The sequence below is a fragment of the Topomyia yanbarensis genome, chromosome 2, assembly GCF_030247195.1.
Source record: "Topomyia yanbarensis strain Yona2022 chromosome 2, ASM3024719v1, whole genome shotgun sequence".
Classification (NCBI taxonomy): domain Eukaryota; kingdom Metazoa; phylum Arthropoda; class Insecta; order Diptera; family Culicidae; genus Topomyia; species Topomyia yanbarensis.
Window position 1 is genome coordinate 362,571,809 of NC_080671.1, and position 21,374 is coordinate 362,593,182.

Below are 21,374 nucleotides of genomic sequence, written 5' to 3' on the forward strand. Positions count from 1 at the left end.
ATTGAAAAAGTGGAGACGGTCATGCAAGTGCGCATATTCTTAGAATTTTTAAGGTATCTTTGGCAAATTGAATCCCCTAAGAGCCGAGGTTATGGCGATCATACGCCCTGGTTTCCCAGGACATGTCCTGGATTTTAATTGACTGTCCTGATGTCCTGGGATGACAAGGAAAAAGCTGCATTTGTTCTGTTTTTTCTATTCTAAGCCTGTAATATTTTTCCTTGCCTCTTCGCTTTATTCACTCTGATCCAGGTCACAGTTACGACCAATCGCAAGCAAATACGAGAAAATGCCAAATATGTCTCTTTCAAATCTATCGATATTTCCTCGCAATTTCTCTTTTCAACTTCCTTTTGTTTCATGGAAATTGAAAAGAGAATGTGGTAGCCGGTAGACAGTTCTGCCTTAACGCATGGATACACTGGGACAAGGACCCCGGGATTGTTGGGGGCCATGCGCTTAGGATGAATATAAAACTATTCAATAGCTTTTTAGTGTTTGGGTAACAATAGATCGGTAGTAACTCAGAATCGCGCATTGTACCGTATCCTATGTGATCAAGATGTTTAAAGAACATCACAGCGGAAGGAAACGATGCACTGCATGACTATTAGACCAAATCAAACTACAATCACTGAAAACTGACATACAAGTGAAGTTTTCAACTTGTGTAAGAAATAAAACTGTCGCTTTGAAATGACAACAAGTAGCAACTTGCCACTGGACGGCGCTTCGATCGGCCAGCAATCGCTATACGGGACTTGTGTGCAAACTTGGATACAATGGTGACTCGCGCAAGCAAACCTGTATGCGATGGTAATTTTCAACGTATTTTCATTTAAATGTTTACACAGGTTCTTCGGGAAAGTTTGTTCTAGCTTATATGTCTGTTCTCTGTGCTACAATCTATCATTTCGATTCAAGCTTCAATTTATTTTTAGCAACAGCAGTGAAACGTTTGGTACACCCTGTATACAAAGTTTGGAAGGTACCGGACCATAGCCAACCAACCAGAATACCTTGTTTGGCAAGCAATCTGCTGATGTGGCAAAATATTCCTTTCTTCATCACATCTGGGTCTGTCAACGGACAAATCCACATGGAATCGTCCAAATGTGGCTTCTTGATGTCTTATACAGATTCGACAGTTTTTGGCCGGATTTGGAATGTTTCACTTTGCTCGGTTCAGAACCAATAATGTTGATTTTGCGTTATACTCAGCTGTATTACAAAATTTTAAGCCGCCATGAAGACAAACGTGTAGAGTTAGGATACAAGAATAATAGCTGGCAAGCTGAATCTCATGTTGTATCGATTAGTCAAACAAAAAAATGTGGAGTCTTCTGATACACGATCGCATCCATAAAAGCACACGTGTTTCGATGGAAAACGCATTGTACACTCTGACGTCTAGATAAGCAGCGGTCTACCAGCATATCAGCAGTTCACCAGCAGAACAGAAGTCTACCCGCAGAGCAGTGTTCTATCAGTTGTCTAGGAGCGGTAACGGCTGGTTGGACTCATTCGAAACTCGGACATCTAGGAAAGAAGTCAGCTAGCAGAGCAGCAGCCCACCAGCAGCGTAACGGTCTATCAGCAGAGCAGTTATAACAACCAGTGGTGCAAATTTTCATTTTCAAATGCCAACTTCCGGCTCAATCAAACCCAACCATGATTCAAATTCAAAGTCTCCCTTAATCATTCACTTTCAAGTTGGCGGGATTTTCATAACCAAACCGTACGTCTTCATTTCAAATTGATGCCTTTTCATTCAACAACCAAATGTGTCATCTGCTCTGTAGAGGCCAGTTTAGGTTAAATGTTAACATATCTTGCGTTTTCAAACTTACACGAACAGTAAAAAGTACGTTCAGAGTAGTTTTGCTTGAAAAACCTAGTCAATATCCCAGTACAGAGATATTCACAGGGTCAATGAAATCGAAAATGAATGGAAAATGATTGAGCAGCTCGGCTGTTTGAATGAATGATGCAAACGAAAAACTACGAATTGAACATAGTAGGGCATGATTTGATATTTGTTCTTCCTTCAAGTTCAAAACAACCTGGTGAAAATTTGCAGCTCTGATAACAACCGTTGCCTAGCATCAGCAACGGGTGCTTCTAAAGCGCTAATAAAAACCAAGGGTCCTTTTGGTTTTGGATACTCTGCCGTCAAGGAAAGCAGTTAACCAGCAAAGCAGTAGTCCACTAGCAGATCAGCAGTCCACCAATAGAGATGCAGTCTACTAGCAGAGCAGGAGCTTACCAGCGGAGCAACGGTGCAGTGGTCTACCAGCAGAGCAGCAATAACAACCGTTGCCTAGCAGCAGTAACAATCAGCCGGATTCAGTCATCATGGATTCTATAACAATTATGTTAAAGCTCCAAAATCACGACAAAACGTTCGTGAAATCCCAAAAAAAGAAGTTTAAAAACGCTCTTGTGAAAGTGTCTACACGTATCAACCCTAGTTTCACCCAAGATTTGAATAAATGAGTCACAGCAAAGACATTTGAGGATAGTTGAAGAACCTCGGACATTTAGTAGCGTAAATATTTACGTAACTATTCGCAAACAGAACATTTTCGTGTTGTTAAAATAAAATAATTTAAAATTCGGTTTTTTTCTTGCTAAATTCCAAATCTCAGTTTATGGCCAAATGACGGCAGCTAAGGCATATTATGCATCACGGCAATGTGCATTCTGCATCTTTCACACACTTAATTTTTTCTGCCGAATCTCAGCTTTTTTTCGCATTTTTTGCCGAAATCTCAACAGCTGAGATCACAGTAAACAATTATTTTTGCTGAGACCTCAGTAAAAGTGAAGTTTCATAGCCGAGAAACGGAAAATATTTTACCGAAAATCAGCACACAAATTTCACTTTACTGAGATATCAATCTTTAAATTTACTGACTACACGGCTATTGGGAAATTGCCGAACCGAATTGAGCATGCATATTCCGACTATTTTATATTACTGGCATTGAAATTAATTGTGCCGATCATACTTATAGATTCGATAAATTTTGATGCTTCGTTTTGAAAGCAATGTTAAAAACTTTGCTTGAACACTTCTGATATTGAATAGTGAGCATGTTAATGGCTGTCTTCGAAACACCAATACTGTTATTATTACTTAAAATGCATCCCGTTCACTTTCTACGCCTCACTGTACCGGTTACAATAAACGAATGCTCTAAACGTCAGTTGGAATATATAACAAAAATTTACCTCACCAACAATTCGTGCAAAAAGACAATATTACAAAAAACCATTATTTGTATTCCTCGCAGAAATGAAAGCGAACAAAATGAAAGAATTCCAACCATCCGAAATCTTCTTTTCCATATATTTTGAATCATACCTAGTTTTATTTTTAAGTAATTTAAACACACTTGACTGACTTGGCTCAAATATGGAAGAGTTTCAGAGTGGTCCGGAGTAGAAATGCTGGGAATCATTTTTTGATCATACTTATACTCGACAGCTGTTACCTGTTCAATTACAGAGGTCTGCTATAATTCTGCCAGCTATGACGTGTAGATTCGCCACACCGATTCACCTTGGTTTCTTTGTTTAAATTTCGTCGCGTTTATGTTTTACATGTGAAATTTCAAAGATGGATGGCAGGTAATAAATACAAGGAGAGAGATGAATTTTGTTTTAAATATGGTTAGAAGAACGAAATTCATATTTCTTATTACTAACTAGTCATGTTGTTATAACATTGAAAAACAGAGAAAATTGCAAGAACAAATCGAACCGGATCCAATTGTATGCCAAACTTTGGGCGCTATTTATATCGATGAAACGATGATTACCCAAACTTTTTCCCGACTTAAATCGTATTTCAATCCGGTACCCGACGTTACCCTCGGTTGCATCTGAAAAGGCACTCAACGTTTTGGTGACTCCGCTTCTGTACATCTTTCGAGCATCTCGTACCAGTTGCATTTTTTCGATCTTTTTGGAAATCCGCGAACATGTTTCCAGTGCATAAATAAGAATATAAGCGTGACATTAATAACTATCGTGGAATACCTTCATTGAACGCTGTCTCGAGCTGATGATTATGGAACTACTCCATGCTCAATGCAAGCAGTATCTAATCGACATTCAACGTCTAGACGATGAGCCTGTCATGTCTAACATCCTACCTAACAAGAAGTATGGAACGTCGTGCTCAAACTGATACTACCTACGCCGACCTTTCTGTCACTTATGATAGAGTGTAGTACAATATAACAATCGCAAAAATGGAGAAAATTGGAATCAACGGTAGTTTTTGTAGGTGTTTCGATTCTAGCTCACAGATCGAAAAGTAAGTAGTGGTTATCATTGCAGATTGTCAGGCAGCCATATTCACGTTACGCCAGGAATAGCCCAGGGAAGCTACTTGGGGCCTTTGCGGTTTTTGTTTTACGTCAAAGATGCATATTTAGTGCTGCAGGTTTCTCTACAGTCCTACGCAGATGATCTAAACATATTTCGTCTTATCCGATCTAATGAGTATTTCTCAAGGTATTTCACATCCTACAGCTTGAAAACTTCACTGATTGTGGTGTTGCGAGAACCTTGTGTGCAGGGATGTTATGCACCTCAGAGTAAATAAAGAGAAGAATAGCAAAAGCTCTTTGCACTTTTCATGCGAACCACCGCTCTTCTGTTTCACAATAAACCTCTTCACTTCGAAGTGTCTTGCTCCCACACGTGTATTCTACTCTATGGCTGCACACCACAAAGAGTAGAAATAAAGAGGCTCTTTAGTGTGCATCTTGGTCCCACGCGCACGTAAGTAGAGAAGGCAACAAAAAACATTTTTAAAACGTTCTTCCGAACAAACTTTATCTGAATTGTAGTTTGATTCGCCTTCCTACCTGCTTTCCGGTGAGGGGAGGCACAAAAAAGTGGCTCTTCAAGTTGACTCTTTGAACGAAATTGTGCAGCTCTTGGTGCACAGATCTTACTCTTTTCCGTTTTCAAGTTTCTATTTGTGCGGTCGTTCTGCACATCACAGTGTTTTTGTGCTGCTCCATTTTTAATCGGTGTATTTCGCTCTTTGTGGCACGTTGTGTGAGCAAATAACAAGCCTGCTTGTGTGTGTAAATACGAAAAAAGGCGACGATCGAATTCTCACGAGAAACTTTCTGGTAGAGTTTGCAGAAATTGTTTATGACTGCTGAAAACCTGGGCAGAATTTCGCCAGGCATTTCGCTCGAGAGATAACGGGGGTGTGGGAGGGGGTTCTCTTTCGACTATCCTCCTATTTCCTATTTATCCTACTTTTCATTGGATTGTCTGCTCTAAAGATATTACTAATGGCCGTTCATAAATGGCGTATTGACAGTTGTGGAAAAGCGGGCATAATAAAACCAACAATTTTTAGACTTTTTTCTTCGAGACATTGTTTATGAATGGCCCCAAACAAACTATATTCCATAATGAATATCACGAAACATCGATGATAGAGCAGTGGGATCAAGGCCAAGTTCCCCCTGGGTCGTGCAAAACTGAGAAGCAACATCAATTTCGGCACAGAGAACAGACATTCATCTCAAGCTTAAAAGACACATCCAAAGGTAATCGAGAGGTTACCACCAAAGGTGATTCCGTTGTGCCGTTTAGTGCGTGAGTGTTACTGAATTGATACCCAAGTGATCGTTATAATTATGGGATATGCCAGTATGGTGGTAGTAATGGTCTAGCAAATATTTGTTCAAATGACAAAACAAGCATTTTAAATTGTTTGTTCGAAACTGGATGTATGTTCTCTATGACTTAGTTCTAACAATTAAAATCTTAAATTGTTTTTGTTTTTAAAATAAAATGATCATTAACATAATAACTCCAGAATAGATAGTTACAGGAAAATTAGTATTCGTAGACATTACGATTATCTCTCTGAATTAGTTAATAGTCGAATGATCCGCTTCAGACCTAGGGGACCCAAGAGCAGATCAGGAACAAGACAGGAGCGGAATTAATGTGAGGTGCATCATCACTGACGATTTAACATGCGTTGTTAGGAGCTTGATACACTGGACTAGACAAAATAGAGGACTTGACGTAACACACTTCGAGACAAACAGGCGCAAAATTTAGTCCTCCTCCCAAGGACCGGTGTTTACTTAGCAAACAGTTGCTAATTCGTCCGATTTTGAAAATTTTGTCTCGCGGGACGAACCGAGTAGAAGTAAAAGATATAATTATTAATGACCACATGCCGCTGTCAGCACTCGTTTAGAAATACAGATCGAAGTGTCGAGTCTCAATTCATTTGTGGATCACTGTTGGATGAAATGATGGATTGTGTTGGAAATGAACACAGAGAGTATATTGATTAAAATTTAAAGAGTTTTAGCCATGGGAATTCACTTGATGAAAACAAAAGTGATGTTCTCGCTCCATCCTTTCCTTCTTTTGGTGATTTTTACCTCAATGGGTACAATAATGCGTAATCGATGTTAAAAGCACGAATCTCTGACTAGTTGGTTGGGATGTGTGACTTCATTCGACCAGTTTTGTCGATTTCTCGAACAGTGGTTAAGATCTCTGGATGGCACTCGTGAAACTGAAGCAACATAATCGATGTACTGATACATGCTAGTCTGTTGAAAGAGAAATCTGGTTGATTTTTGTCTTAAAATGCATCTTAGAATGCTATCAGCTCATTGTCCGCTAGAGGATTTTGACAGGTTTCATATACTACCATGATTTGCCCAACAGTCCGATTTGCAGAGGTAGTCCTATGTAGGTGGGACTGTTATGTGCATCTTATCAATAAATAACAACCGTAAGAGTGTCTTCAAGCGAACATTTTTTGCTTATTAATCATTTTCTTTCGAAATTTCAAATATACGCACTCGACCGTCAAGATGTCTCCTACCCTGATCGCAAGCTATTATTCTTCGGTTCAGAGAGATACAGCAACTTTCTTTTATCCCCCATTTCTCCACAGTGCCCTTAGCAGAGAATAGTCGAAAAACTAGTCCCACTCTAGACAACAGCTACTGTTGTGGGTATCCGGTATTTATATCTAGTAAATGATTATTCCAAGAACAGGGAGCATCTAAACAGATTGCGCTTTTTCGACACAAATGATCCGCATTTGTATCTGAACGATACGATTAACTAGATTCTTTCTGTTTCGATAGGTTCACAACAATACATTCTTACAAACGTAAATTTGATAAAAAATCTTAGAATATAAACTTCAATCTGAAACAAAAGTACTCTAATGACTAGTATAAATCGCGATTTGATAGTTGAGCGCAGCTGTCTTGTTTCTGATGCCATTCGTTCAAATAGAAATGGTTAGGAACCAAATATTCTGCTGCAGGCATCCACGCTCACGGCAGAGACAGGTAACTTCAAAAGCGAAACGTTGCCCATAGCTTCGTTTGTGTTTAGTAAAGCGATACTAAGGTGTAATACAATTGACAATAATATGGCATCTGAACTTATACTTTCAAAGTTTATTCAAAGGGTCGCAGAGGAACTTTTATCATATATGCCAATTCACCAACATGCTGTAAGTTATTTCGCCCCTTAAAATCTCGTCGGCTTGCTGAAATGGCATAAAATTTTGACTGGTAAAAATTGCACTCATTGACAGAGGTCAACATATAATTTATAGCTACTAGTTCATTTTAAACCTTTGAAGATTCTATTATTTTAACCTGATCACATGAATTAACTAAAAGCACTAATTAACAATCAAATATTGCACTTTGATGGCTTGCTTAAGCGTCAATCATTAATAAAGCTATCTCGAGTAAACAAATCTAAAAACAGAATAAATAAATTAATAATTAAAATCGAGAAGCTCGATTTATGGCAACTAATTCAATACCGAGAAGTAACAAATTCGTCAACGAAAGGTTAGCATTCATAATGCTTCAGCGTTAACTATTAAAACTACTGAAACTATCAGGCTCCTTTTCCTTTTGAATCTCTACGCTTCCTTCAGCGCCTTTCCGAACTATGAATCTCATGTGTAAATTGTCGGGTATATGTCCAAACAACTCGACAAGTATTGCAGGACCGGAGGCCTTGCGTTTTCCACTCGTACGTTTGTAATAAAATTAGGACTCATCCGTTTCTATAAAACTAGCTTAAACTACATTCACGCGCTCCCGTGGAAGGAACGACGTCCCACTGTGTTTGTTGCACGTGCCTGTTGGTTTGTGTTTTTTACTCTTTGGTTTTATCACTTTATAGCGGTACGTTCGCAATATTCAATGTGTTGTGCACTAAGCGAAATCCGCCTTTTAACAAACAATCCTACGTTCCGGGCCAAACTCGGAATTCACAAATGAAAAGCCGGCGAATTCTTCCTGATTGATACAGCGAATTATATCTTTCGGCACTGGGGTTAATACTGGGTCTTCTTTGGTGAACTCGGTGTCAAAGTTGAGAGCATCACGGGCACTCCGCTGTAAGAACATTCTCGTCAGGAGTCGATTCAGCTGGTTGTTGTAATAAAAAAAAATGATACTTACCACTCGGGGCCGGAATGGGGGTCGTACTTTCCGTTGTTCCAGTGCTTCCCAGTCCATATCCTTAAAGAATGGGTGGGCACGAATTTGATTTTCGCCATCCGTGCAGCCTAACCGTTTCGCTGCATTTTTTGTCATGAATCCTAAAAAACGGCTCTTTCAATTTTATTGCCTTACTTTTTCAACCAAAAATAACTCACCTTTCAGAATCGATACTGCTTCTCGAGATAGCCAAACAGGATAAAGAACATCATCCCGTAATATCGCCTCAAATAAATCATCTTCGTTGTCCGCCTCAAATGGTGGAGCACCGGCCATCATTTCGTACATAAGTACTCCAAGAGCCCACCAATCCACTGACGGCCCATAATCAAGTTCCTGAAGAATTTCCGGAGCAATGTAATCCGGTGTACCACAGAAAGTGGAGGTCAAATTATCTCCAGTGATGCCCTCCTGAAAAAAATCATGATTTGATCTTCAGTCGACAACAGACTTCACAACCATAACTTACTTTACACATGCCAAAGTCAGCGAGTTTACAGTGACCTTCTGCATCGAGTAAGATGTTGTCCAACTTTAGGTCTCGATATATCACCCCGTTGCGGTGCAGAAATTGTAGCGCAAGCGTCACCTCCGCTGCATAAAACGCCGCCCGAGGTTCGTCAAATTTACGTGCTCTCTGAATTTGGAACATCAGATCGCCACCGTTAACGTACTCCATTACGAAAAACAATCGATCGGGGGTTTGGAAGCAAGAATGCAGCGCAGTTAAAAACGGATGCTTGGCTGCCAGCGCCAAAATTCGCTTTTCAGTCATCGTACAGTCCACGTCGTCGTCCTGCAGGATTACATCCTTTTTCAGCACCTTGATGGCGTAAACCTCGTCGGTACCTTTCTTCTCGGCTAGCATAACCTTGCCGAAGGAGCCTTTGCCCAGCACTTTGATGAAGTTGAAATCATTTAGGCACGTCTTGCCCACCGTCAGACCCCCGCTCGCCGATCGATTGCTGTCGTCTTCCTGAGACGTGCCACCGGATGGCTTTGACTGTTGGCTGGAGGTGGCCCGACCACCCCCATGATGTGCGCCCAGCAGCAATTGTTGACTGTCAGTATCCTGGCTGCTCTTGGTCGAGAGCGAATCCAACGAACTGTCCTCGCTACGTTCCGAGATGGAGGAATTATCACTAGGCGTTTGATTCATATACTGCCGACGGGAGAAATTAAAACATAACATTAATTTGGGTGGAAAATAGCTGTAGCGTGATGAGCTAACCGTTTTATTCAAAAAAGCAATTCTACCATATTTATCATACGACCAAACCAAAATGGTGATCGGCCAGGAAGAGACAACCACATAACTGTTGGGTACCACATGTGGAAACCAGCGTAATGGCTTGTTCGACGCTGAGTGCCAAAGAGCGACGGACGAAAAGGCCAAGTGCCGAACGCTTGCAGTGGCTACACATAGAACAGGGAACGATATGATGAGTTGACGGTAGCCGAGAACAAACTACGTCACTGTAAGAAACTTGGGTACGACGAAAAGGAACTCGCTGAAGTTGATCCTTGCTGAGCTTGGGAACGGAACAATGTGCGAATGTTTTTCAAAACGATCAACAACAATTAACAACCTTAGCATGTCTTCTGTTTAACTCCACTATAATAATATTAATAATAATAATCATAAAATGCACAAATACTAGTAGGGTAGTAAGCCAATTTTCATCCCTATTATCATCCTACCTACTCGTAAAACTCTTCTTTCATTCTTCCCTCGAAACCTCAAATGCCTATTCAAGATAAAATTCCTATCAACAAAACAAAATTCATATTCTACATGTAAACAAAACTGGTTTCTCTCCCTCCTCCATATGTCCAATAATACATCAATCGGCCTCTTCAGGCCCAAAGGAAAACTTCTGCGAATTGCACAGATCAATAAAGACGCGAAATTACTAAAGTGGTACGCAAATAACTTTCTTTCTGATCGAAATCAGGCTAACGCAGTAGTAAATGACCAACGATTCAATATCGAATATCAGCTTATCTTCCGGTTAATATCGTCGAAATAAATGGCGTATTAACTGAGAAATTGCAATTCGCACTTTTGTTTATTGGGGGCTTTAACCTCATTCGCTCATTTAACTGAGAAATCTTTTACTCCTACTGTCCAGAAACTCTATCGCAGGTCAAGATACTCGAGGTAAAACGATTAAACTTAGCATCAGGCACAGGCGATTCCAGAATTATAAGCCCTTCAAATTCATTTCGGACGACTTTTGAAGGGGCAGCTCTAATTATGTACTGCTGGGCAAGATTCTACGTCCTGATCATAAGTATGTTCCTAGAATTATGAACTGTACAGCATCTATTGTTGCAATAGAGTAAAATGCTCAAAGCGCGGTAATGCTACAAGGATGACTCATGCACAAAGGAGACTGAAAAATATTTTCTTTGTGGCGACAATCCTCACTCTACACGTGAGTGTCCGACGGGCAGACGCTCGGATAAGTTCAAGCGTTTCACAAATGGGCGATTTTGCGAAAATATTGAAACGGTCAAACCCGAATCCCACCCCAATGCAAAACAAATTCTTGGATCTATCTGACGAGGATGTATGTAGCTCGAAAGGATATAACGATTTTATGCAAAAATAAACCTTCTACTACAAAAAAGCACTAGTAACCAAATTAGTATCCATGATTTTCAAATTTAATCCAAGGATCTCCCTACTCCTCCAACTGTACAGAAAGACCGCAGAGCTCTCTCACAAAGCGAAATAAAACTGAAACAAGTTTTGGTTCTATTTTATTTTGAGTTTTCGTGACTTTAAAATTATTCTACTATTTAGGGACGAACATCATGGAGGAGTGCTTTTGGAAATACGAAAATGTACACTTTGGTATTGAAGTGGTAGCCTGGAAGAGACCTATACGTTGCATCAGTTTATATCCCACCAAGAGTTTCGTTATGCTTCCAGCAGCTCATGAGTACAACTGAAGTTTCCTGCGCCTCGCCTGATCTAACAGGACTTCAGCTCTCATTGTGTCGCTCATGGCGTCGTAATCTACAATTTCGAGGAGCTACATATCTTAGAAGCGCGCATTCTAAATGAAAATTTGGAGGAATCTTTGCTGAAAACTGGACTGGAAAATAAATTTATCTTCCAGCAAGATAACGATCTCAAGCACACCGCCCGGAAAACTACTGCTTTCTTCTTTGCCAACAGAATTAAGTTACTAGAATGGCCACCCCAGAGTCCAGACCTGAATTCTATTGGCATTTCTACGTTCAAACCGCTCACAGATAGCGCTGGAAGCAAAGTGTTTGATTTGATTCTGTTCTGTCATAGTGCATATATTTTCTGTAAATATTGGTAAAAAATACCTTTTAAACACCAAGTCACCGATCAATTTGTTGACAATTGTTTATGAAAATGAAGGAAAATCATCATTTTATATTATGATGAGTAAACATCTTGCGAAAAGGCTGTAAAACATAGTGGTTTCTAATATTATTCGCAGAGCTATATGTGTGCTGTTCCGAAATGTAACTTTTTGAGCACCGTAGCCGCCGCAACATCATTTCTCGTTCCTCCCAAGGTAAGCTAAACCTTCATGAGATGGTGTAAATTCATGGAACTCTCCAGATCACGCGAGGAAAAAATATGTATCCGGCTATTAGTCGGCGGCTAATAGGAAAGTGTCAGCTTTGTATCATAAACAGCCGATCCTTCTCTCTGATAGTCTTCACTGAATCTCCTACGTAGTCCAAAATATGAAGGAGTTTGACATTGGTACTGATTGGGTCTCGGTTTCGAGCTGGAACTTTATTTATGGAACGATTTTTTATAACCATAATTATACCCCGATTACATTTCGAAGAAATGTATGAGCCAAATAGTTGCAAATGGCTGTAATTTCAGAATAATTGCAAATAAATCTAAATTTCTTACTGGTTTCATTCATATTTTGACAGTGGTAAGCTTTTTCCGAGAAGAAAATGAAGTTTTTGTTGTAAGCCACCACTCACTTGCGGGTGAAAAAAGCAAACTGTATCACTTTGCCAGTTCATGAGCTGAATCATAGGTGTCGCATGACTAATTTTGGTTTTGCCGCAAATCGCCAATTGAAAACTTGTGGTCTGTTTTGGATCAACAAATTGACAAGGGAGATATCGCAAATAAAGCAAAAAGCTTGGAACAAAATTGATGGTCAGTACCTACAAAACCTCGTCAAAGTGTTCCCCGACGTTTGGAGGCTGTCATTAAAGCTAAGGGAGGCCACACTAAATACTAGTTACCAAAAATTTCACCAACATGAAAACTGTTTTTCGAATGCGTACTTTTTTTTTGTCTCTCAAAAATCATACCCTTGATAGAAAAAAATATGAAGTCTAATAATTTGGCATATTTTTTCCAAATTCGAAATATTACAGGTGCTGGAACATTTTACTAGAACATATAATATATGGCCGATATAAAGAGTTATACAAGTAAAACCCGTTTTGCATAACATGCGTACTTTATTTTGTTGCGCACTGTAACTATAAAACAGCTTACGCAAAATATCCCAGATCACCTGCGATCGTCGATTATACCAGCCATTTTTTCGGCCAACTATAATCGTATCGATCAAGACAATTCTTCATAGATGGATCAAGTATTGATGGATCAACATATTTCGGAGTGTTCAAAGTAAATCACAGTGTCTTTCGCAAACTGGGAAAGAGCTGTAGCGTTTATGTTGCGGAATTGGTAGCAATACACTGCGCTTTTGGCTTAGTTAAGGTTCTGCCTTCTTCCAAATACTTCATATTTCCGGACAGCCTTAGCTTTATTGGGGCTCCTCAAGCAATGAAACCCGCCAGGAACCCTTCATATCTCCTGTGGGAAATACGAAGGACTCTGTTCTGACCAATCATTCCAGGTGACATTTATGTGCTCACTGCTTAATTCAGAGCAATGAAAAAGCGGGCAAACTCGCCAAAAAAGGTGCTACTGAAGAAAATGTTCTCGAGACCTATCGTGTCCAAAAATATCCTCTGCAAAAGGCACTTGTTGCCTGGCAATCGAGGTGGACAATGGGCGATAAAGAGCGGTGGTTACATTCTATTGTTCCAAAGGTTTCACTTAAACCTTGGTCCAAGAGTTTTGAACTGCCGAGAGATTTTAAACGTTTCAAGTCAAGTGTCATGATGTCAAACCACTACAACAGTGATGCCCAGCACCCACGCATGTTTGTCGAGAGCGCTCTGTGTCATTGTGAGAAAGGTTACCAAGATAATGAGCATATGGTTTGGTCATGCTCAGAGTCTAACTCAGATCATCGTAAAGCCAGAGCAAAACTTAAAGATGTTCTCCAAGCGCGCGGAAGACCACCTGATATACCGATCCGCGATACCTGGGCAACTCAGGACCCTCAAATGTTTTTCCCATATTCCTATTCCTTAAATCAATGATTGTGAATGTATAATCTTTCTTATACTAGATGCTTCTAAGCATATTAATATACTTAATCAGCAGATATCTACACCAGTATACCTTCTTCCAGAAAATTGGAATCTCCTCCTTGTTATAAATGCACCATCTGTGGCGAGATCCGGCGACGACGCGTCTGATCACCAAACGAAATATAATGGAGCTTCTCGAAATTAATCGAGGTAACAAATTTTTTTTTATAAGAATCAAAGAAAGCTATAGTTTTGATAGCATTTTGTTATGCTCTTTGACTCGGGTATGTTCGCTATGTTTGTTCAAAAGTTCTGAGTATCATCGATCAAACGCTTCTCACCTTAGATCTACGTGGTGGTGTTTTATCCATGGTGATGCCCATCTCGTTGAGCAACTCGGCCAGCTGCTTGGTGTTAATGCCACAGTTGTTGGCCACGTTGCCCTCGCAGCGCCGGTGAATGTTCATGCTACACACTTCGCACTTAAGACCCTGTCTAATGATGCCGTACAGCAGCGAGCCGCAGTGGTCGCAGAATGTCAACCGCTTGAAAGAGTGCACTGAAAACCTATGTGGTATATTTACATTGAAGCGCTGGGCCGCGTCCTGCGGCGTAGGCTTAGCCTGCTGGAAAATAAATTAAAAATATTTATTCTCTGACATATCGTTCACAAAACGTTTATTAAGCCTCACCTCATCCTTTTTCTTTGGGCATTTTGTAACGACTGAACTGTGGCACCTTTTGTGAACCACACATGTGCAAACTGAAATGAGAAATTACTGTTATTATTTTGATTCGTGACAAATAGAAGACACTTGCAGTCGGGAATGTTGTAAAACAGCCCGAAAAATCACAGAAAAAGTTGCTGCGTTTTGTTAACAAGCATTGTTTATTGAACACGAATCGTAAAATGTTAATAACTAGTATTGCACATTAGTGTGTTGCAAGAAGACGAGAAAAATAGAAAAAGGGATGTCAAATGGAAAAACGATTGTGATCAAATGAACAGATAGTTGAAGCGTAAAACAGCAAACCTCCCCATAAACATGAGATCAGAAAACAATACCATGAAGTAAAAAGAAAGACGAGAAAACCAAACCTCTTAGATAAAGGTAAATTAACAAATCAAGTAACAAATGGTGTTTTGACACAATAGCAGAGAGAAAAAAAATCAAAACATTCAGGAGACAGAGGGGACACGGTTTTGTACAGTGACATCTCATGTGTCCTTCTTACCTTGACACTGATAGCCTTGCTTGCCTATTACTCCCCTATACGATAAGAAAGTAGAAAGAATAGAGCGGCAAAGTGTTATTTTTGTCTTATGCGATATATGGTGCATTGCTTTCTGAACTCAATTTAGTAAAGCATACATCATTTGAACGTTTAAATATTTCTATATTCTTTGCATTTGAGTAACGGTTCCGTTGAATTATGAAGAATTACTTCAATTCATTTGTTGGTTATCAAGGTTATGCCAAACAACATATTCAAACGTTTATAGAAGAATATTGCCGAAGCTGTGTGAAGTTTAGGCTCAATAAAGAGAGAAAAAACCTCTCAAAATTTCTCAGTCCCAAATTATTAGAAGTGTACAGTATGAATTATTGAAAACTAAAAATGGACAACTTTTCATAAAGCTAATCCTCATATGCTAAACTATATAGTTTATAGATTTGAAGATCAGTATAGTATGACGATAAAATAATTTCTTTCAATGTATCAAATAAACCACGCATCTCACTCCTAGAAGCCTGGTTTACAATGAGCGGTGGAAACCAATCATTATGAAGTGTATTTTTGGATAGCATGGATGAGTGATTCCTTCGCAGTAAGTTTACATATACGCTAAAACATTTTTTTTCGGGAAAGCGAATAAAAACATCTGACAAATCGCATTGGTCTCATTTTTGCATAACGGAATAATCATTGTATCCAAGTTTGAACGCATGATCCATATACAGTTTGCTGGAAGTCTTCTGACCGATCACCCCCGGTGCAAAATGCACTACTTGCTTTTATCAAAAGTTGCTGAAATTTTCTAGAATAAAGTAACATCGACCAGAAGTCTGTTAGAATACTGATAATTGTCGTTTTGAAATGGCAGCAGCAAGTAGTAACTTGCCACTAGCCAGCGCTATGATCAGTCAGCAGACTGCTAGCAAATGGGTATACGAACCTTGCGTACAAACTTGGATTCAATGGTATTACACGTATGCGAAATTGCGTGCGATGATGATTTGCGCATTTTTAATCGAATGTTTACACAGGTTTTTCGAAAAAAATATCTGTTCTCTGTGGTTATAGTAAACCTGAGCTGAGAACTGACATTCAAGTCATGTTTTCAATACCTGTAAGAAATAAAACCGTCGTTTTGTAATGCCATAAACAAGTAGCAACTTGCCACTAGCCGGCTCTACCGTCGGCCAGTAATCGCAATACAGTACTTGCGTGCAAGCTTGGATACAACACTGATTCACGCTTGCAAACCTGTGTGCGATAGTAATTTTCAAAGTATTTTTGTTGAAATGCTTCCACAGGTTTTTTGAAAAGTTTGTTCTAGCTTATATGTCTGTTCTCTGTGAGTAAACTTACACTGTCCAAGTTTGACAACTTTTTACCAATTGCAGCCCGAGATATAAATAAAAAACAATAACAATAATATAAATGATATTTTTACCACTATACTGATGAATTTTGGTGCTAGTTTAACGGTTATTCATTATTCTGTCGTAATGTGTATGGAAAATCCACTAAAAATTCACTTTTAGCTAGGTTTAACTCTTTTATCCGAGGCAAAATGCCCTCTTCTTTGATCTTGCTGATTAGGCGTTTTAATGTCACATTTTTGTGAAGTCCCAAATGAAAACAAAATTGCTTGCTTGTGTTGAAACTCTGTTCGTTTAAGCACATAAAGATTGATGAGATAACATATTTGTCTTATTCCAGACAATATCCAGCTATTGCAGGGAGTGAAGCCAGGAGACCATGGACAACGCCGTATGCTCATTCGATGAACTTTGGGAAAGTTGAGCAAGAATCCACTTTTTATCGCAAAAAAATGTGCTCAGCAACAAAGCTAATTTTCAGTTTAATTGGTTTGTTGACAAACAAAATTGTTATTTATGGCGTGAGAAGAGGTTCTTGGGGACCGTGCATAAACCACGTAGACCAAAATTTGACTGAAGACTTTTCTTTTTTTTGTGAAGAGAAAATAGCTAAAACCGAAGACTGCATGTCAAGAAGACTGGCAACTCTGTCCAGAATTTGGAGACAGCAACAGCAACGCCACTTGCGGGTAAAGGTGGTACTTCCCATAGTGATGCACACACACATATACACTTTTACATTAAGCTTCCTACCTTCCTCCAGTAGAGACGCTGGAACCTCTGTCGCTCTTCGATTGTATGGAGGAAGGAAAGAGATATCAGTCTTCTTCATATGGAGTCTTCGCTAAAACTATATTATTATCAATTGAAAATATAAAGTAAATTGTATTATCAATTAAAAATTAAACATTCAGGTTTAATTACAATTTTGTAACAAACAGTGACAAAATAAACTATTTAAAGGGAGTCCCTCATCAAAATGCGTCACGGAAATAACGCTGTAGGAAATAATCCATTGGGAATCTTCTCTTTATTATTAATTACTATTATTTTCAGTCCGTTACAAAAAAGCTCCTTCCGAGACAAATAATCTTCTTCGCGGACACTTACACACTTGTTTACACTATATTTTTATCGGTCAGTTATTCGAAAAATGGAAAAAATGGCGTGACCCGAAAAGCAACGTCGCGAATTGAATTTGCACCTGGAAAAGCCCAAACTCTCATCGGGACATCGGAAAACAACCCGGAATCGTACAGTCAGCGGTGAGTTCTGTCATTAAACGTTACTGCCAACTCCGAGCATCGAACGGAAGGAGAAGTGCGGTGAAATGGATGTTCTATTGGTGATCAGGATCACAAGCGGGTAGTGAAAGCGTTTAAGCGGAATCCCAGTGCTTAGGTCAGGGATGTGGCCAAAAAGTTGAATCTGTCCAAGTCTTTCGTTCAGAGAGCCAAGGACCGAGAAAGACTGCAAACGTACAAAGTACAGAACGCGCAAAATACGATGGGAAAGTGACGGGTCCGGAAACTGTACACCTAGATGCTGACGAAGCATCATTGTCTCATCACAGATGATTTGTGAAAGCGGACTTCCGGGGCTACCGTTCCTCATCGCCTAGCACAAGTTTAATTTTCCGGAGAAAGCAGAAACTTTCATAGTTTGCCAAAAAATGCATGATTTGACAAGTGATCTGCTCATGTGGCAAACGGAGTGTGCCGTTCATGACTACTGGAACTGTAAAAGAGGAGATCTACCTCAAGGATTGTCTACACAAGCATCTGCTTTTTCTGTTGAAGCAACACGAGGGCCGTACGATCTTCTGGCCGGATCTAGCTTCGTGCCACTATTCAAATGTTGTTCTGGAGTGGTACGAAGCCAAGGGGACCACTTCCGTATTAAAGGACATGAACCCCCCAATGCAGCGGAACTAATGCCCATAGAAAAATACTGGGAAATTACGAAGCAGGCACTACGGAAGCATCTCAAAGAGGTCAAATCTGCGGAATACATGAAGAAAAAATGAGTTTCCGTACAGAAGAAGCTGCAGCCAGATATTGTTCAGGACCTGATGAGTGGAATTAAGCGTAAGGTGCGAGCTTACGGTGATGGTATTGAAGTTGAATGAAATAAATATGCCAAAAGCTTACTAATGGGTTATATTTTATTGTCTGAAAGTTTGCAAAGTCAACTAGATAATTTTCTATAGTGTTTCTTTCCGTGATGAGATTTGATGTGGGACACCCTTTACATTAGTCCTCGGCCCAAGACTGTTCAAGCTAGTTTTAAAAATCCTTAGCGGAAATGCTGATATGATTGATTTTTGACGGAAGTCCAACTGATTCGATTCATATGGATAATTTTATTGTCTTTAAAAACATATTTCTCTTAAACATTAGCAACTTTTTTGGCTTGAGACTTGTTAAAAAATTGTATAATATTTTCCTATAACTAACCAAAATGTCTGCATAAATAATTTCAGACGAATCGATAACTTTGAAGAACATAACTCTCTTTAAGACCTACTATTGAATAATAGTAAATACGAGAAGGGTAAAAAATTAGTATGAAGTCTAAATAGACTTTTAGGATAACCATCCCCCTCTCCCATCGTATACGAACGTAAACTTTTACTAAAACCCCAACCCACTACCTTCCCCGTTCTTCTGATGAGACTACATGGTTTATAAACGCGCCCTTGAAACCTCGTTACACTCACGAAAGGCCACTGTGGCATCATCGGTTCTTATTTTTAAATATGTACGTTATGGTCAACGTAGAGGGAGCTCAAACTTAAGGATTCCCCGTCAATGTGATATAGAGCTATAGGTTTCATCAGCATGATCCATTATTCCTTAAGGAGTAAAATATTCCATGATATTTGATTTCATTATGTTGTAATTCCAATTCTCTATCTCTCCACCTGGGAAATGACGAAACGATGTGTCATGGCATAAATCTCCGAAAAATGTGAGCTATTTACCCAATGCAGTTTTGCTATTAACAGTACAGCAACCACTCTGTACCACTCATCACAGAGCTGTCGATCAATTATTGTATTATTAAAATTGTCTTCGTAACCAATGCCACTTTTAAAGTTCAATGTTTTGATTTGAACGATTTGAACGAAATCAAAACAGTTGTATCCAACTGGATTTGACCCAATTGTGTTTTGATTTATAGAGGGTGCTTTTATAGTTTTTTTATATATATTTTGTAAAATAATGCCTTCGATCATTTTTTCTAAAAATCGAAAAGTTCTTGCGAAAAAATTTCTCAAAGCGTGAGATATAAACAATAGAACGCTAGAAACAGCTGTTAAATGTTGACTCGTCTGTCTGGCTAATGACAGAGAATCGGTTTTGTAGCTATTGAATAATCTTTAGATAGAAGAAAGGCATAATAATAATGAGCTATGACGATTTTTAAAAAATATTACCATATAAATTCCCGACAGTGAGAACAGAACGTTGGCTGACGTAAAAACGTGGCCATAAATTTGTGACCATTGACCTGGAAAGAAAAAGAAAAAAATGTTATTTAATGAAATTTGAACAATATCTGATTGAAAAACTATTCAGTTGGCCAGTTTCAGGTAGTTCAGATTGGCCGATGCATTACAATAACGCAGTCAGAATTTACTCCGAGCGTCGTATGTCTTTAAATATGATAGCATCAAATAAAATATATGCAAATCCCCATAATTCAAATGTTTATTGACTTTTGTAATTTTTAGAATTGTAGGGGCCGTGAAACACGAAAAACCTGTTTTGATCAAGATATGAGCTTCTTTCGCAGTGCAACAAGCTGCTCAATTTTTACATTCAAATGCTCAATACACTTGTAGAATATATGGAAAATTGCATTGCAGGGAAAAGATAGTCGAAGACAGTCTAAATTGAAAAACTTTATCGAAGTTATATAAAAAATCCATGTTTTACCTTTAACTAAAACTGTTCTTGATAGCACTGCTTCTACGGAATCCAATCAATAAAGTCCAATAACTTCAGTTCTAGTGATAATACTAACAATTGTGAGTACTCAAATGAAAGGTAATAGACGCTGTTTCAAGCTTACTTGTTTTTGTGAACAAAATCTTGCTGTAACCAAAAGTTATAGCTGTGTTAAATTACATGATCTGGCACCACTTACCTGCAAAGTGGCTATTAAAAGATTCATGTCGTATTTCAGAGAAGTGGAATCCAAGACCAACCCATTCTACAAAACACAACATGGTAGTACCATTGCACAGCGAACTCTTTGTGCATATCAGGGACAAACTAATACGTGCCAGTTCTGTGAACAGACGATACATTACGCATAACAATGTCAAGAAATCGCTAAGCTCATTTACAGATATAAATGTCAACACTCAGTTTCCAATGTCATTACCTGAACCACAAAGGGTTACCAAATTTGACAACCACAAACGGTTGCCAACAATAACAACCGCGAAAACCGCGTCAAGTACCACAAACTCAACAGCCAATACCATCAGTGAAGAAGCTACCGCCAATGGTGAAGGGTTCACACTCGTCAGGAAAAACACCTGATTGTGAACACCAAAGCACTAACCAGGACGACAACACGGACGTGTACGACAGCGAAAAAGATTTGAATGACCCCCAAGATACAGTAGTTGTATAAAAGACCCATTACTCCGTAAAGCAGTGTGTAATTCAGCTCCTTAAATCCTGAATATGAGTTACGATACTTCGCGTGAAATTTCGATAGCACGTTAAAGAAAAAAAATATCACAATAAAGTAAACGGTGATTACAGAGCTCGTGACAAAGCTTCTGAAATCAATTACT

At 39.1% G+C, this 21,374-nt stretch overlaps 1 protein-coding gene across 5 annotated transcripts in view; it reads right to left on the minus strand.

Moving 5' to 3' along the window:
* Positions 1-5,365: 5,365 nt before the first annotated feature.
* LOC131684412 (protein kinase C-like) overlaps positions 5,366-21,374 on the minus strand; it is a 44,312-nt gene continuing 28,303 nt past the window's right edge. Inside the window, exons 4-11 of one of the 5 annotated variants that reach the window (XR_009304650.1) lie at positions 20,001-20,074; positions 15,189-15,223; positions 14,645-14,715; positions 14,294-14,578; positions 9,013-9,705; positions 8,702-8,954; positions 7,856-8,644; positions 5,366-7,787 (exon numbers count right to left, since the gene is read on the minus strand). Coding sequence is in view for 4 of the 5 variants with exons in the window: in XM_058967263.1 (XP_058823246.1) it covers positions 8,274-8,644; positions 8,702-8,954; positions 9,013-9,705; positions 14,294-14,578; positions 14,645-14,715; positions 15,189-15,223; positions 20,001-20,074 (1,782 nt within the window). In the remaining variant the exon portion in view is untranslated. Of the gene's footprint in view, positions 8,645-8,701; positions 8,955-9,012; positions 9,706-14,293; positions 14,579-14,644; positions 14,716-15,188; positions 15,224-20,000; positions 20,075-21,374 lie in introns of those variants that run through there. The other 4 variants (XM_058967266.1, XM_058967264.1, XM_058967263.1 and 1 more) reach the window with 4 other exon arrangements.